General features: G+C 40.1%; 1 protein-coding gene and 1 pseudogene across 1 annotated transcript in view; one reads left to right on the forward strand and one right to left on the reverse strand.

Annotated features, from left to right (window-relative positions):
* Positions 1–19,194, reverse strand: part of LCT (lactase) — a 58,662-nt gene that overhangs the window by 33,802 nt on the left and 5,666 nt on the right. The window contains exons 2-5 of the mRNA XM_077153673.1: positions 14,929–15,008; positions 10,741–10,824; positions 6,732–6,834; positions 5,517–5,595 (exon numbers count right to left, since the gene is read on the reverse strand). Of these exons, the coding sequence (XP_077009788.1) occupies positions 5,517–5,595; positions 6,732–6,834; positions 10,741–10,824; positions 14,929–15,008 (346 nt within the window). The remainder of the gene's footprint in view (positions 1–5,516; positions 5,596–6,731; positions 6,835–10,740; positions 10,825–14,928; positions 15,009–19,194) is intronic.
* Positions 13,255–14,488, forward strand: LOC143677580 (mitochondrial nicotinamide adenine dinucleotide transporter SLC25A51-like; annotated as a pseudogene).

Consider the following 19,194-nt stretch of genomic DNA (forward strand, 5'->3'; position numbering starts at 1 on the left):
TATAAAACATTACACGTGATGATGATAATGACTGAGCCTCTATTCTATACTGGCTATTATGATAAGAACAGTATTAATTTTCACAACAAATTTATGAGATAGATACTATCATTATCCTTATTCTCCAGAGGCGGAAACCGAGACTTAGAGAAATGAGTAACTTCTCCAGGACCACACAGCTTGCAAGAGGTGGATCACAGAAAGCCTGTACTTCTCTGTTTTAATTTTATTGATAAATCTTTGCACACATACATTCCATACATGGTAAACAGTCAATGGCTCACAATATCACATAGCTGTGTATTTATCACCATGATCATTTTTTTCAGAATATTTGTAACACTACAGAAAAAGAAATAAAAAGAAAAAACTCATACCCATACTGCTCCCTCTCATTGACCACTAGTGTTTCCATCTACCCAATTTGCTTTACCCCTTACCCCCCCTATTATTTACTTTTATCTGTATTTTTTACTCATTTGTCCATACCCTGGATATAAAGAACATCAGACACAAAATTTTCACAACCACACAGTCACATTGTAAAAGCTATATCGTTATACAATTCAAGAATTAAGGCTATTGGAACACAGTTCAACAGTTTCAGACACTTCCCTCCAGCCACTCCAATATACCATAAACTAAAATGAGATATTTATATAAAGCATAAGAATAATCTCCAGAATAACTTCTCAACTCTCTCTGAAATCTCTCAGCCACTGAAAGTTGATCTTATTCTCTCTTTTCCCTTTTGGTCAAGAAGAGCCTGTACTTTTTTTTTTTTTTTTTGGTAAGCTTTCATTTATTTTTTTATTTTTATTGACTAAACAGAACAACATACGAACATGAACATCTTAACATATGAATATTCCATAAGAGCCTGTACTTCTAACCACTGTACCTCTACTTATGTGTGCAGATTGTAGATGTTTGTGAATGTATGTGCATTAAACAGAAACAAAAATTTCTCATAAAAGTACCAATCTTAATACATGCAACACATTTTGATATACAAACCTCTACCTTGATTTCATCATCCACTAAGTTTATACCACAGCATGCTACAAACTGTGCCCAGCAGAGGGCAACCATGAGGAGGGTAGGCAAAAGTGGGCGTTTTGTCTGGAGAAGAGAGTTTTTACACAAGGAGGTAGAGTACAAAAGCATCTCCCTGTTCAATGACAATTGGGAGGATGCTATACTAGGTTGGCCCAAAGGGCAGAATGGCAGAAGTGATAGAGAAACAGAGACCTCGGGTAAGTTACTTGGCCCTCTGGGCCTCAGTTCCCTTATATGAAAACACAGATAATGATATATAGGTACTTCAGTGTTGCTGTGAAGAATTAGAGCTGTTTAAACAGAGAAGGCAGGAGGACTCCACGACTGGTACACTGTAGAGTGCACTCCCTTCCAGAGTGCAGGGAAGAGACAGCCCCTACAAAGGGCCTTCCAAACCGAAGCACCTACTATTTTATTGAACATCAACTCACCCACATTTGCTAGAACAGAAGTGAGGAGGGGAAATGGTGATCTAAAGTTGTGGATTATCCAAAAAATACGCCTGACTGGAGCACAACCAAGTACACAGGTGATGTTCGATAGGGCACAGCCTCAGCTGCTCTTAACCTTTCCTCTGAGCCTATTCCACTGCTCCTGACCCTGGCTCTGTCCTTCTGGCTTGGATGAAAAGGGTAAATTAGAACTTCCCATTTAAGCTTTGGAGCTGGAAGTCCTGTGTTTGCCTAACTTGGGAAGTGATTTAGCAGATCAAAGCCTCAATTTCCATGGTCAGTCCTGCCAAGTTCCCCACACGGAGCTGATCATTATGCTCTGAGCAACTTCAGGTATCCCAGGGCTGTGCCGCCACACTCAGTCTGCTGTTAAGAATCACTGATGACCTTTTGGTAGAGCCAGGAGAAAGCCAGAAGACACCACCATGTTCACCATGTGCCCTTCCAGCTGAGATGGAAACATTGAACATCATCGACCTTTTTGAACCAAGGTATCTTTCCCCAGATGCCTTAAATTGGACATTTCTATAGACTTGTTTTAATTGGGATATTTTCTCAGCATTAGAATTGTAAACTAGCAACTTATTAAATCCCCCCTTTTAAATGCCATTCTGTTTCTGGTATATTGCATTCCAACAGGCAGCAAACTAAACAGATTTTGGTAAAGGAGAGCGGGGTACTGATGCAGTTTGCAAATACCAAACATGTTGGAACGGCTTTTTTAATGGATAAGGGGAAGAATCTGGAAGAGTTGTGAAAACCTTGATAGAGAAGGCCTAGAATGCTTTGAAGAGACTATTGGTAGAAACATGAACTCTAAAGATACTTCTGACCAGCCTCTAGATAGAAATGAGGCATGTGCTATTGCAGACTGGAAGGAAGGCGATTCTTGTTTTAAAATGGCAGATAATCGGGCAAAATTGACAAGTGGTTTTGGCTGGAAGGCAGATTTTAAAAGCCATGAACTTAGATATTTAGCAGAAATCTCCAAATTAAATCTCTAAAGTGTAGCCTGGTTTCTCCTCACACTTATAGTGAAATGCAACAGGAAAGAGATAAGCTGAGAACTGAACTCTTGGCTACAAAGAAACTAGAAATTGATATTCTGGAAAATTCTGGGTTTCCAGGAAGGGAGACCTCAGAGAATAGTGCCCCATATGAGCTCTTGGCCAAATGTAAAACCAGTCAGCCATTTCAGAGAAAGCTAGGATTGAACGTGGAGTTATCCAGGAAGGATTTATGGAAACTCCTTATGTCTGATGGGCATGATCCAAGGCTACTGCACAGAAAGCCAAGGACAGTGTTGTGGGACCTGTATAAACACAGCCGCTGCCAGTCTGGACTGGGGGCGTTCAGAGAAGGGACATGTTGGAGGAAAAATAACTTCAGAGGCAATGCCATGGAGGCTGAGGTCTGAAGTCAAAAAGCTTTGGGCCAGGAAAGCGGACCCACCCAAGCATGTGGAGAAGGTGAGTTTGCCCCAAAGACAGAGGATGGGCCTTCCATCTCGTTGCAGTGAAAGAACTGTGCTGCCTCAGGCCTTGGAAAGGGTGAAGCACATTTCTTGGGATTTGGGGAGAGACTAGCTGCTACCACATGGAGGGGTTGAGCATGTGCCCTGGAGAAGGCAGAGAGCCCGAGTGCAGCCCCAATGCTTGGAGAGGGTGGAGCTGAGAAAAAGGTGGCCTCTCCAATGTCCCCCAAAGTTGCTTCAGAGAGAGGCAGGCCTTGGCATAGTCCCTTGGAAAGGGTGGGACTGCCACTTTCACAAGCCCCTAAGATAAATAACTCTCAGACCTTGAAATCTTAAGGACTTTGCCCTGCAGGTTTTCGAAACTGTATGGGTCCGGTGCCCCCTGTGTTCCTTCCTCCTATGGAAATGGGTATATGTATCCTATGAATAGTCCTCTTTTATATGTTTGCAGTAAATAACATGTTCTGAGTTTTGCAGATCCAGAGCCAGAGGAGAATTTTGCCTCAGGACAGACCATGCCTGTAACTGACTTGATGAGATTTTATACTGTTTCTAACTTTGTATTTAAATGTATTATTACTGAAATGGTTTAAGGCTTTCTGATACTGTTATGGAATGAATATATTTTACATTTGGAAAGGGCATGTCTTTTGGGGTTCAGAGGGTAGAATGTGCCAGTTTGAATCTATGGTGGACCCCAGAAAAGCCATGTCCTTTAATCTTCATTCAATATTTCTGGGTGGGAGCATTTTGATTGTTTCCATGGAGATGTGACCCACCCAACTGTGGGTGGTAACTTTTGATTAGATGATTTCCATGGAGGTGTGTCTCACCCATTGAAGGTGGAGTTGTTTACTGGAATCCCTTAAAAGAGGAAACATTTTGGAGAGAGTCCCTTTTGGTAGAACCAGGAGAAAGCCAGCAGACATCGCCATGTTCACCATGTGCTCTTCCAGCTGAGAGAAACGTTGAACGTCATCAGCCTTCCTGACCAAGGTATATTTCCCCGGATGCCTTAAATTGGACATTTCTATAGACTTATTTTAATTGGGACATTTTCTCAGCCTTAGAACTGTAAATTAGCAACTTATTAAATCCCCCTTTTTAAAAGCCAAAAAAAAAGAATCATTGGTGAGTCTCTCTGTCTCTCTGAGATCTTAAGATTCTTGAAGGAAAATCTCTGTTTCAGTTCTTTCTGAATTCCCTCCAGCTGCCCTTGCAACCAGCAGATTCTCCAGCACTGTTTATGAGTAAGGACCCAGGTGCCAGTTCAATGTAAGCCAAGGTTGAAGCTGGGCTCCAAACAAAGCATCAATAGGTCAAGGTGTTAAGGAGAGACCCTTGGGGCTGGTATCACTTATGTTACCTCTTGGATTTCTCACTGACCTCTCTGAGTAATCATTTTACTATAGACTTGAATTTTCTGAAAAGATGTAGCCCATCCTTCCTTGGAGGACTCCAAGAATAGTCAAGGAGCAGCAGTCTGACCTATCTATGACTTCTCAGGGTGTTCCCACTCCCACACAGAAACTGACACACAGTTGCACTATGTCTACTGATTTGAATGAACTGCTAACTTTAGATAAGTAGAGAAGACTGAAAAATGGGAGGAGATATGTCTCAGGAAAACAGAAAACTGGAAGAGAAAAGGTACAAAGAGGTGGTGACAAATGAAGTTTATGCCCTTGGACAGAGTTGTGCTAGAAATGTCTAAGGTGACCAACAAAGACAGCTCTAGTTGAAGGTCTGAGAAGCCAAATGATTGTCTCCCAGCTTCTGTCCTTCCTTAATACACAATGCATGAAATTATGGGTACAATGCACTTCCATGGAGTGCTGACAGTGCTGGCTAGTTCCCAGTGTTGGAACTTGAGGAACACATAGGAATGTAGGTGTGAGAGCAATGTATTTATGGGTATAATCTCAATTTGCTCTATTCTTTTTTTTTAAAGTTAATTATTTACAAACTTCTATATCTTAATGATTTGGTAACAAAAATATTTGAACTTCACCACAGGTTAAAACCTCTTTCTTGAAAAGGCATCTACAATAGTAACAATTCTACCTCTACCACACTGCTACAACAGCTGGCTTTCCTATTATGCTATCTCCTATGGGGTAGGTGGTTTCCATTTTACCTCAAGGAAATGAGTACAGAGAACTCACTTCACCTACTCAGATCATATAACTTCAGTGAGATGGTCAAAATGCTCTAAACCAACCCTTTACAAGATCACACTACCTCCAACAAGATCTTAAACCAGCAGGCAGGCATTCAAATCCCAGTTCTAGTAGTTGTATGGCACTCAGGAGAGAATGCCAGCACAGTAAAGGGTCCAGAGTAAAATTCAGGGAGAGATGGGTTCTTCCTTCTCTCTCCTCTTATGCCTTCATTTCCCACCTATCAAACGACCATAATAAACTCACTGTCCTGAGAGGTGGATGGTAATGATCCCATGAGACTACACACATGAAGAACAGCAGAGTATTTTACAAAAGTTATTAATAGTTAAATGGGAACCCTAACATTACCTTTTCTTGGAACTTGATGAACAACTCAGAAATGCATTAATGTCAAACCCAATGGTGAGTACTTCATCTTTATTTATGGCTGTAAGAGAAGAAGTTTAGTTAACTTTACCCAAAGGCAACCAAGATCATGCATGCCTGCAATCAGAAATTTCTCTTACTTATACAACACACCCAAACTCTAAGCAATGGCTCCAGGCCCCTCTGAAAGATACCATGTCATTCACGGGCTAAGGATTTAAGGCAGTCAGAAAAAATTTTTACCTATGTTAACTTAGAGCAGTGGTTCTTAAATGTGAATGTAGATCAGCATTACTTGGAGGGCTGGCTAAAACACAATTGCTGGGCTCTACTTTCAGAGTTTCTGGTTCAGTAGGTTTGGGGTAGGGTCTGAGAATTTGCATTTCTAGCAAGTTCCCAGGTGATGCTGATATTGCTGGTCTGAGAACCCCAAACTCTGAGAACCACTGATTTAAAGAACTCAAACGTCAGAAAGGGATGGAATTTAAGTACAGAAATTGTGCCATCGAAGTTAAGATGAGGGTTATGAAATGCAATCTGTGGAGGGACTTCATGAGGACTTTGAAGCCCAGTCCAGTATGTGGGAGAGGTTACATGTGGTAGAAAGAGCACTGCTAATCCCTGCTCCTGCACTCTGACCTAATAGGGTGATGGCACTTATGGGCGCTGCCTTTCAGTTTCTCTGCTGATATGGTCCTCAGCCCTTGATGCCTTAACAGACTCCACACCCCTTCCCTGATCTCACTGGACTAGTAACAGTATCCTGATCCACAACCAAGCAATTAGATTCACTCTCAAGAATGTAACTGACACACTGAGATTATTCCTAAGATGGATCAGGTGCCTGCCAGAGCAACATGCAAGCTGAGGTAATGGGGAACTGGGACCACGGGTAAACAGAGGCTGGCAGAGAGAGAGATATGAAGCAACCACTGCTGAGGAGACAGAGATGAGAGACCTTGGAAGGAGGGGAATAGAAGGGAAGAGACAGGCAAAGAGCAGTTTGGTACTCCAGTTTTTCAAGCTTGTTCTCCAGTGAGCCAGTACACTGAATGTCACTCAAAACCTGTCCAGTGGGCGGGCCACGATGGCTCAGTAGACAGAATTGTCGCTTGCCATGCCTGAGACCTGGGTTCGATTCTCAGTGCCTGCCCATGCTAAAAAAAAACCCAACTCTGTCCAACAATCATCACCTACCTTCAAGAAGACTGAATAGCAGCCTGGCTGGGTTCTTCTGGGTGGAGGGGCAGTCTTGGAGTTTTAGGTTGAAAACAAAAACTTTCACTTTTGGTTCAATGGTCTAAAAAAGAAAAAAGCCAGCAAATAAACTCAAGCTTCTTAGAATGTTGTTAACAGGGACAGATTTCCAAGATGAGAAACTACAAACACTCAATCTGACTTTGGAAATGACCTCCAGGCATCTCGAGTTAATAAAGGGAATTAATTCTAGGTTCTGAGGAAGAAATAGCTGTACTGTTCAGCAGCACAGATCACCCTCACCCCATTGAGGGGGAGTGTTCACCTATTCCTTCATCTCAGGCTTACAAAATACCTCTTAGTACCAGACAATGTTAGAAACATGAACAAGACAGCCCACTCACCTCAGGAGCCCATATCACTAAAAGCCTCAGCAAGGTATGACCATCACAATATTTATGGATGAAATGATATGATGTCTGGGGTTTGCTTCAAAATAAGCTGGTTTGGAGTGGGGGGAAGACAGAGGTATAGATGAAAGAAGATCAGTCATGAGTTGACAGCTTCTAAAGCTGAAGATGGCTTCATAGGGGTTCATTACACTTTGGGAAATGTTAGACATTTTTCAATGTAAAAGATGAAAGGAGCCAACTCTGGAATAAAGAGGCTATTCTGGAGGCTACTCTAATTCAAGCTTTGGTTAGATAGTCCTAATTGCTATGGTTTGCTAAACCCCAACCAACATCATTCCTGTTAACTTTTAAGAACATCTAGGGCTCAAACTGAGACTCTATAGAGATTTCATGTATTAGGTTTGCCTTCCTGGAACATATAATTCCCAAAGGGTTCCTAGGTCAGATAAATCCTGAAACTCAGTGGGACAGGCCTCTCCAAGATTATCAATGAATTCCATCCTCCTATCCTTTAGCGTGGACATGTCTTCTCAACAAGAAAAACCCAGAACAGTCATTGCCCAAAGATCCCTATAGATTGGGAGAAGGATTAAAGGGGAAGGAGGAGGTATAACAGAGAAAATGGGATCTAACAAATGCATATGAATCACTGTATTAAATTCCTTCTAGCCTCAGTGTTTTGGAGCAGCTAGAAGGAAAAATCTGAGCTGGTAGAATGACAAACTCTGGAATCTGCTCTGTAACTATTTGAAGTATGCTTTGAAAATTATTGCTTTTTTTCTTTCTTTGCTTTGTATATAAGTTATATTTTACAATTAAAAAAAAAAAGGAAATGAGCCATCATCATTAAATTGGAACAGGTGCAGTCAACACCACCCAAGTCAAGCCATTTCAGTGATAAGGGAAATATTTCTAGGAGGGTTGCTCATTTTTCCCACAGCAGTTAAAGGCTACCGAGAGCTAACAATAGCAACTACTTAAAAAAAAAGCTAGGCACATTCTTTCTTTTCTCATGGCTGCTTAATAATATTTCTTCTTTACAGATGAGGTTTTAGAGGCTCTGAGAAGCTAAATTGCCCATGACACACAAGGCAGAGCTATGACTCCACACAATTCTGCTCTTTCCCTGCTAGGTCAATGCATGAGCTCCAAACCATGAGGGATGGCACTCTTAAGGAACTAAGAAGTTTTTGCTTCCTGAAAGATTAATAAGCAATGGTGGCAACCTGTGATATCCTGTCTTGCCTTCTGCTTACTAAGGAATTCCCCAGGGGAACAGAGCCTTTTCTCATAAATAAGATATGCAACCCCTCGTGCAAATCTCCTGGATATGCTGTAGGCTTTTCATAGAAGTTCTGGGTCTAAAGATGTTCTCCACTGCCCTAATACACCTGTCTACAATGTTTGGTGGTGGGTGAAGGCCCAGCAATTCAGAGAGGGTAGGCAGATGCTCCGAGGAGAAAGGATGGGAATGGATGGGTGCACTGCCTCTGCCCTCTTCCCTTGCAGCCCATGAGAAAAGGCCCCTTCAAGAACAGGGGTAGGGCAGGAGCATTTGGGATGAGGGGTACGGATAAATTTGAAAGAAAGCTGTAATGGGACAGTTCATGCTCTGGTGAACACAACTCAGCCCCTTTCCTCAGGGAGAACTCAGCTTTTCCTCCTTTTCTAGGTGTGGCACCTGTAGGTAGGAAACGCTACCAGAAATCTATGATCCCAGAGAGGGACAATATCCTATATCTCTGTTAGACATGTGGGATTGTTTCCTCAGTGCTGTGTGATCACAGTTGTAATTCTGAATTTTGGGGGCTATATCTGAGCTGTCTAGTGCAACATCTGGAATTGAATTTCTACTCACAGAAATAAAAGCAATAAAGAAAAGTTGCAGGGCATAGTAATAGTTGCAAGTTGGTCCATGAAAAGCTTTGCTATTTGGCTGGCCAGCAATGAACTAAGGGTGGGAGGAGACTTTCTTAAAAATGTTTTGATGTGACAAAGAGAAACACTATAAACCACATCCTCAAGCACAAGTCTTGACAATTCTTCTGTTGACTCCCTCTCTGAGGCATGCCATAGCTGCATAAGTGAGATGGCTTTAAAATGTCAGCAGTGTATGATATGAACCCATTAGATTAGCAACAATTTCTGTTTAATTCCTTAACGACTATAAAAGATTTGTCATCAGAGGCGTAAGACCCTAAAGACATTATACTGCTATTTTAAGGCCCAGAAAATCTTGCCAGCAAGACCACAAGTATAGGCTGTGGGTGGCAAGCAAGTTCAGATTCAGATGAGGTGTTTATAAAAACAACTAAAATCATATGTAATTTTAAAATATGGCACCCTCATTATAGCATAACCAGCCTTGGATTTATTATTTGACAAGAGGAGTAGTGTCTCAGAATGAGAAATCTCTGGTTCAAATCCCATTGAAATTCACTCCACAGGGTCTGACCTCAGGTGTGCTTCAAGGATTAGTGATTAGGTGGGAATAAGGTGCCTAACTTAGTGCCTAGTACATAGCAAGACTAAAATCATAGTAGCTGTTACTAAAATGTCCTATGGATGCATCTATTTGTTTTTGGTAACTGCAGATAGGAAATGCTACTGGGCATCTTATTATTTATACATAACTAAAGTAGTCTGTGTGTGTCAGATGGAAACACAGAAATTGGGACTGGAGTAATGCTTGTTGTCCATTTCAAGTTTCCTGCCTCAAGTAAAATTGAGATTTCACCTATATGAATCATCGAGGGTTTGGCGTTAATGAGCTTGAGGTTTAAGTGGATAATTCCTCTGACAAAGCATCCTTCTTGGTAGTTGGATTCAAAGGAGACAATGGCTGCTCTGCCTGGCTCCTTATGGGCCCAGGGGTGAAAGATGAGAGGAAGGGCTGTGCTCAAACCTACAGAAGCAAGAGGAAAAGCATGGGTGAATTCTGGTGATCAGATATCCAGAGAAATCCTTAAGAAAGTAGCTCTTCAGAATTAAGTACAGGAATATCGCAGGACTCAAAAGATCCAAGAAATCCCCAGTGAATTAATTATAGGCACTCAGGAGAAAGAGGAATAAAAATCCAGGGAATTAACTTAATTAATCACAGCAGTAACCAAGCATAGAAAAGAAGACTAAAAGTTGGGTAGGAGGTTCCTGATGCGCTTTCCCTTAGGGCGGTAGATGGATGAAATCCTTAGATCCACCTAAAACAATACTGGGCAGAGGAAGGAGAGTTCAGAGTTACAGGTAGGCCCCCATAGATGGTTTCTGATTTGGTAGCCTGGGTGTGAAATGTCTTTTTAAGACTCAGAATGAACACTGGAATTTTGATTCTCAGTAGATTTCTACATAAAGGGAACAGAAGAGCCATGCAAATATTTACCTTAATAAGATAGCCCTCATTATCCTTTCTAGGAAAGACTGAGTAACATCCCAATATTCTTTAATGATGCTTTCAGTGGAAATCTCTCAAAATGCAACTCAGCAGGTTTTCTTAACTATTGATGCAAGTTCAGTTTACACATCAGCTAAAATGCTGAATGTCTAATATATGCTTTGGAATTTTCACCATTCAACAATATGAAAATGGCTCAAATTACCTGCAATTTATTCAGCTTCTGTGGTAAATTCGCCTCATTTTGGCATTCATAAGACAAATCAAGAGAGAGGAAATCGATCGAGTCCTAGAAATAAGTAAATAGGGTCATTAGAGCAGAAACAATTATAAGACAAAAAGTTGTGTAGAAGTGTTCTTTTGTGTTTCTTTCCTTATCACTAGATGGAATCTTCCAAAGCAGAATTTTCCAAGAGAAAAGCAGTCAGGGAGAAGCTGGAGATGGAGAGACAATGTGTTTGGGGTTCTTCAATGTGTTGGGAATACATCATCTAGATGTCTAACAAAGTACTTGTCAGATGGTAAGTACTCAATAAATGTGTATGATTGACTGTATGAATAAGTGAATGTATATCAGAAATGATGTATTACCACCAATGTAGATAAGTAATAGTGAAACCAGAGACCAGAGCTGCCTCCAGCTGGCACCCCCTTCATGGCCAGTATGCCCCTTCTCCTGTCTGGCCAGGACACACTTAGCCAGGACAGAAGTGAGGAAGAAGCCCTTAGCCATCCAGGGATTCACAGTGATCTCTGCAGGCCCTGCAAGGTTTTTGGATTTTGTTTTAATTTCAGACCAGTCCCTGGCTTCTTTCAGGCCACAGGTTAAAGTCCATCCTATTTAGCCCTAGCATGACCCATTCTATTACCTCATGAACATCTCCTCAACCACTCTCCAATTAAGGAGCTACCCTTCTGTCCCCGTCTCTGGCCTGCATATGTTCTAAAACCTTCAGGTTCAAAAATCCAAATACATAAAAATATCATTATGATTCCAATCCCGCTTCCTTCAATGAGCCTGGTTGGCTACTCCATTTGTACCCTTGTCCTGATTACATCATTGACTGTGTTTTCTTCATATAGATCACCTGTTCCCTTGACAAAAGGACAAGGAGTAATGCCATTTGGTGACAAATGAGTGCAGTGTGGATCTTTGATAACTGATTCACAAGTGGCTGCCTACTGCTTTCCCAATCCGATTACTATATACTCAACACACTCATGCCACTCTGGCAAGTACAACCCAACCTTCTCTTACCCAGCTCCTCAGTTCTTGCTTTTGTTTGCCAATTCAGAGCCACACCATAATCACTGAGTTCTTATTTTTGAAAGTCACTGTGCTGGATACTGCTGGGGATTCACATTTAAAGATGAGTAAGCGCCACAGAAGCTTACAATTTAATAGGGAATGTTAGGTAAACATTAGGTACATTAAGAGAAGGCAGAAAGTTAGAAGTGCTATAAGAAAAGTCTAACCAGTGGTTCTTAGACACTAATGATGATTAGAATCAACGGAGAATTTGGGAAACCTGGGAAGGGCTAGGTTCTGTCTCACAAGATTAAGCGTTGTTCTTTGTGGTCTTTATTAGCTCTCCAGGTGATTCTTACACAGACCAAATCATTGGTTAAACAAATGACTATGGGGTCCCAAGTGGGAGAAGACCACAATGGTTGTGTTGAGCAAGGGAGTATCACAAAGCAAGGCCTCTTGACGGAGAGAGTATAATCACATGGACATTAAAGAATGGGTAGAATTTTGTTGGATGACAACTTGAGGAAGAGCAAGAGGTCTTCTGAGTAGGAAATGCAGGGGAGTAGGAAGAAATCACCACACACACTAGGGAATAACTGGAGATGAGAGGGAAAGCTGTACTCTGAAGGTCCCGAGGAATTTATACTGATTCAGGGGAGTATAGCTTCCTAGCAGGGAATTGATAGGAATGGTGTTTTGGAAGATTAATACATAAACACTGTGAGGCATGGATTGGGATAGAAAGATCAGTTCAAAGGCTACTGCAATGATCAGCACTTTAATCTTCTGAGCAGACCTATGGGAAGAACTTGAGTAGATTACTGATAGTAGTTATCTCCTCTTGTAAATTAATTTAAATGGCATTTCAGACCACGCAATCAGCTTTTCGTTATCCAGACCTTTACCATACTTCGATTTTAAATTCCTGAACTTGTATATCTGAAAACTGGACTCTGGACATGTGGGGCCCCATCCCAGTACAGATACTGGTGGGCAGAATGATATCTTTACAGCATCTTGTCAACGTTGCAGAACTGGGACAATGAGTTGCTATTAGCCAATGGCTCTCTACCTTGCCCAGAAGCCACTTTTCCTGGGCCAAAGCTGTTTAATTCTCAGATGCTTTATTCTTTTTAAAATTATATATTAAAAAGTTATGGGGCAAAAGGACAAATGTTTAATCACTGAACAGAACTTGATTATTGCTGATATTTGGGTATCTAGTTGTCCAGTTTTTTCGAGGTATACTGATACTTTTAAAACTTTTTTTAATGGCAAAAGTGAAGTTGTCCTCTACTCATTACTTTGTAATAACCAGCATATTTTGTAACGTTTATTTTCCCATGTCATTAAATAACTACTAGAAAAAAAAAGTTATGGGAGCCTTGCTTGTTTGCAGGCTGCTAACTGAGCATGGATCTGGATGCCCGCAGAGATGGGAAATTCAGTTACCACAATTATCTTCAGAAGAGAGTACCTAAAAGACATTAAGAATGGATGAAACCGGGAAAAGATATCAAAAAGCTACCATCAAGCCCAGATGGTATTACAGTGAAACAAATTTTTGGAACACCAAGTTTTTACTGTCCCTTTATCTCCATTCTTGATTTTGCTATAGCTTCATTCAGATAGTCATATTGCTTCCAGCTATCTATCAGAGGTTAAAAAAAAATCCTTCACAAAGAAGAAAGTTCTTAAGCAATATGATGGATTCAGAAGCCCATGAAAAGAGCCTACTGATCATAACATCTTCAAAACGAGATATAGTACATCATACAAATGTTTATGAAATGAAGCATTACTTGTGTGGTTGTTGTATAGCTTTCAAAAATATAGCAATCACTTTTCTTATTCAGAAGGTCCTCTTTTGGCAACAGCTATACAGGATCAAAACCCGGGATGCAATACTTCAGTTGATGAGTAACAGATTCTGAAGCTTGCATGGTGGAATCCTTCCCTGTTAATAGAGAAGACAACTACACTGGCCCTTATGTTTGGTCTGTATGAGGATTTTACTTGCCTTCTCTGTAAGCATGTCAGGACCTCAGAGTTTCTAACTTGTAGCAGGGTGGCATTACTTGCAGGAACAACAGAAGCAATTTTCACTCCATTTAAAAGAGTTCAAATATTGCTTCAAGACTACATGCACGACAAATTTACAAACACTTATCAGGCTTTCAGGACAGGGAAATACCATGGAATTAGAGAGTATTAGCAAGGGCTTGCTGCCCATTCTTTTCTGTAATAGATTCAGCAATGTCCTTTTGTTTGGTCTTAGAGGTTTCATTAAGGAATATTAGCCTACTGCAGTGACTCACAGTGTTCATTTTGTTGATTTTATCTGTGGAGGGCTATTGGGTGCTATGTTGGGATTCTTGTTTTTTCTTCTTTATGTTGTAAAGACTTGCATGCAGTCTCATATTGGTGGGAAATTTCAATCTTTCCACAAGGTTTTCCAAAAAATCTGGCTAGAACAGGATAGGAAACTGGCAAACCTTTTCAGAGGTGCTCATCTGAATTAACACTGGTTCCTCATTATCTTGTAGCATAATCAGTGTGACCGAGTTCATGTAAAAGGTTCTAGAAAGAATCATTAATGAATTGTCATTTAGTAACCAAATAGACCTAAGAAGAATGTAGTCTGGCCTGGTTCCTAATCGGCCATAGACGAGTTGGTATCATAAGTCCAGGGTACAGTGAACTATGGGCAAAATTGCTTAAGTACCAACAACAACAAAATAAAAGTTTTCATAGAAAAAAAAAAAGTCAGAGAAGGTAGAAACCAGGATGACTATTCTAGGGAACACCTCAAAAAATATCCTTTATCCTAGTATCTGCTTTGCTATAAATTTACCTCTGCTCTAATAAACCGTCTTACTGTCTTTGAATCAACAGTCAGAGCCAGCAAAGGCACTTGATTTCTTCATTTGGCAAGCTGATACTTGGCCAAGCAGGGTCTGGGGACTACAACAAATGAGATTTTGTTTTTAAAAAGTAATCATGAATCTAGAAAATGTATATCATTCAGAAGAGGCATTTGTAAAAATGTCAAGCCAACAGACAAAAATTTCACGTTTTTGTAAAATAAAAATTGCAACTTTCCTCAGCTATTATAGATGCTCTTTCTTTTGCTATTATCACCTTGATAAGGGCAGACAAGGATGGTTCTTGCAGGAACTCTGAGATCTCTTCAGCTCGTAGGACAACAGAAAGCTTTCCACCTGAAACCAAGCAGAGGAAAGGTAGGTGAGCAAGGTCAGGAGCTCTGAACACAAAAGCCACTTGGGGAATCATTTCCTACCAATTTTTTTTATTGGGCACTCGCTTACTTAAGAACGATTTCTAAAAAAGTCATTCATATGACTTTTATCCTACCTAAAAGAAAACAAGGTGGCTAAATAAAAATACTCTATCTTTAGAGACTGTTTCCTATAAATCAGGCCAACGAAATGTGAATACATTTGGAAAGCATAAAAGCAGTTAGCCTGTCCTGCCACCAGCATTGGAAAAGGTGGTGAGAAGAGAACTCCTTTCTAAACTTCTTTTTAAAGGGAGGGATGCTCTCAGGAAGCTGTTATTCTATGGTCTTTATTCATCATACAAGCATCTATTAAGCTCCGACTGAGTGTTAAAGGGAAAACAACGGGAAACATGCACTTCCCACTCACTTGCTTTGACATCTGATCACATTGCTTATCAAACTTTTGTGTGCATCAGAATAATCTGTAGTGCTTGTTAAAATGCCAATTCCTAGGTTCTACTTTCAGATTCAGCACACTGGGGTGGGGCTAGGAATGTAGAGTCTAACAAACTACCTAATAATTCTGACGCCCCGGTCTTCAGACCAAAATGTGAGAAACAGTCATGGAGTGGGGGTGAAACCACCACTACTGACTACAGAAGAGCTTATTTTTATAAGTGTAATGGAACTCTGAAATCCTCTGAGCATGGATTATCACCTGGACACATTTAGTCCTCATTCTGTTAAGATTACATGTTTTCTAGTTGTTTTAGATTGTGCCAGATGGATCCATTTCACCTTCCTGAGATTTTCAGCCTTTGGCCGATCGATCATCACATCAGCACACATGGACCACATATCTCAACCTGTGCTTAACATTTTTAAATGTATAACTTAGTAACATCTCTAGATCAATGAAATAAATCACAGGTATAATTAATCCTTAAGTACAATTAACACACAAATCATTTCTACTTGACTTTGCAAGCTGTTTCTAAATTAGAGTGAACAAATACATAAATCCTAGAAATTGTTATATCATGCAAAAAAGACACAAAAAGCAAAACCAATGTGGTTCTCAAAGTGAGCATAAACTATGCTTCTCATAATAATGCACAAAAAGAGGTCAATGACTCAAAACTAGATACTCACTCTAGGTTTGCAGTTCACATCTTCTATGTGACTGAAAGGGTTTAACTGCTCTGGTTTAAGATAATTTACCCTGCAATTTGCTGAATATGGTTACAGACAGGTATTTGTGTCCACAGAACTCAGAAATCAGTATTTGCTGTGAGAACTATGTTCAGCCTGTGAAGCAAATCAACCCATAGCACTTGGTAAGTCCATGTCCTTTATAGGCATCTCTGGACCTTTGGGGTGTCAAAGCATGTCTCAGAGACCTCACTGAAAGATAAACTCATCTCTGTTTCCAACATAAAGGGGGGGGTGGGGTCGTTCCTCCAAGAACCATTGCTGTCTTACACAAAAATATCCCCTTCCCTTTTACCCCAAATGCTTCAAGAAAAGTAATTTGGCCAGCATTAAACTGCTAAAATCAATGCTTCAAGCCACAGTTGCCAGGATTGAGATGGGACGGGGACTGTCAGTATTATCCTGCAGTGTGTCCCAGTGTTGAGCAGTTTTTACTGTTCTCTTTTCTGTCCTCCTTTCTCCCCAGCTCCAACTCCCTGCCAAGAATTGTTTCTCACTTCTTTTGAATCCTCCTCAGTGACAGCACACCAAATGTATCAATAGTATTATAACAAACACAGAAAAATTAGAAGAGAATTTTTTAAAGTGTTGATTAGGGGCAGTATAATTCCCCACTTCTTAAGTGTAGGTTGTGCACAGGGACTTTCTTTTAAAGAGTACAGCAAGGAAAGGGGTGGGTTGGGGGTGTGAATATCTTTATGGGGAAGATACCTGAGAAACACTATTTCAGCCAGGTGATCAAGGTTATCAACAGTGGTAGATCATTTTGACAGAGTATACCTTTGAAATGTGATGAAAATGGCACTCTGAGGCCATCCTCCCCAAAACCCACAATCCCAGTCTTAATATTAAAAAAACATCAGAAAAATTCCAATAAAGGAGCATTATATAAATATCTGATCATTACCCCCCCAACTGTCAAGGTCAACAAAATCAAGGAAAGTGAGAAACTGTCATAGCCAAGAGAAGCCTAAAGAGACATAATTAATAAATGTAGTGTGGAATCCTGGAGTGGATCTTGGAACAGAAAAAAAAGACATCAAGGAAAAAATGAACAAAATTTCTTATGGAATTCATTTATTAATAATGTATCATTGTTGGTTCATTAACTATAATGAATGTATCTTATTAACATAAACTGTTAATAATAGGGGAAACTAGGTGTAAAGGAGGGATATAGTGCATGGAAACTGTATTATTTGTTCAGTTTTTCTGTAACCTAAAACTATTCTAAAAATAAAGTTCATCAGTTTTTTAAAAGCGTTGATTTTTTTTAAAAAGGAAAAAGATCTTAGCATCTAAGAATAGCTTTCATTTTTGCAGATTATCAGAAAAATTACTCCCCAAAAGATGGCTGTGAACAAAGATGCATCAGAGAGGGGAGATAGATTAAAACATTTGGAAACTACAAATTCTAAGATAATAGGATACGGATTTTAGTGATTAGTAAAAAGTGACTTAAAACAACAACAACAACACATACTATCCTTGCCCAAGTACATATAGCAATTAGACAGCACTGCTGGGATTTGTAGCCAAGCAGTCTAGCTCTACTTCTTGATAAAAAATGATAATGTAATACTAATCGATAATGCAACTCGAAAGTACTTATCAGACATGGTAGAGGTTCAGAGTAGGAAATTCTGCTTGGATGGGTCACTAAAGTTTCAAGGAAGGGAAGAAGTCTGGCCAGGGCCCTGAGGAAAGGGAAAGGGGAGTTCATCTCAGAAAATGGTTCTGGGACAAAAGCCTTCAAAGCAGATGCAAGAAACTTGATATCAGAGAGATAATTAAGCAGTAAAGCAGGACATGAAATTTGAAGGAGGGCGGAAGTCTGGGTTGTGTGAAGAAGACTTGGCTTTTCCTTTTGGAATGGCAATAACCACTTTCAATCCAGAGGGCCACCATAAAAAAAACAAGAAAAACATGGACAGAAGCCATACCTTAGGCAATGCACAGCCATCCCACATGGCTGGGTCTCCCCAGGCAGAAGGAAATGGAGAAAATATCTGACAACCCCAGCCCCATACTCCTCTTCCAGCTTAGAATCAGTGGTGAATCTAGGGTGGGGGGCAATAGGTGGGTTCTTCGTGGCAGGGAGGAGCAATTTATCACTAACATTGTTTACAATAACCAGCTTTAGGTGATAATAAAAAGTAGACTGATCTTTAAAAAACAAAAACAACAAAACCTCCAACAAACTCTCATTTCTTTCCCTCCAACAAACTATCATTTTTTCCAACCTGGTCCCAGCACTATAGCTCTCACAAAGAAGGGCCCTTATGCCATCAACTAGGTGGTGACCAGCGAGTATTTGATCAGTATTCACAACTCATTCATGGGGTGGACTTCAAGAAGCACAGCACTTGGGCACTCAGAGGCAGATATTTGCCGTGAAGGAGATGGGAATGCCAGAAGTGCACAATGACTCAGGTCCAAAGCTATCTAGGCCAAAGAGATCAGGAACAACCTATATCATACATACTATATCCATATACGTTATCCAGAAAACACAATGAGGATTAATATTCACCAAGCAAGTTCTATACAATAGTTACCTTTGTACCTGACACAAAGGTACATATTTGGTGAAAACTAACAGCTGATTATCTCATAAAATACCACCACCAAAAAAAAAAAAAAAAAACACTATCAGAAAATTAACCAAAAGATAAATATGACTATACTAAAATTAAGCACTTCTGTTCATCAAAGATTCCATAAAGAAAATGAAATACAAGCTAAAAACTGAAAGAATATTATCAACACAAATAACCAATACAGATCAGACTTGGGAATATATTAAAAACTTCTATAAGAAAAAGACAACTCAACAGGAGACACAATAGGCATCTCACAGAAGAGGAAATGATTATGGCTAATAAACACAAGAAATCATGCTCAACCTGTAATCAGCTAAACAGGGTCATAAAAAAATACCATTTTACATCTAC

This window comes from Tamandua tetradactyla, chromosome 3 (assembly GCF_023851605.1).
Source record: "Tamandua tetradactyla isolate mTamTet1 chromosome 3, mTamTet1.pri, whole genome shotgun sequence".
Lineage (NCBI taxonomy): Eukaryota > Metazoa > Chordata > Mammalia > Pilosa > Myrmecophagidae > Tamandua > Tamandua tetradactyla.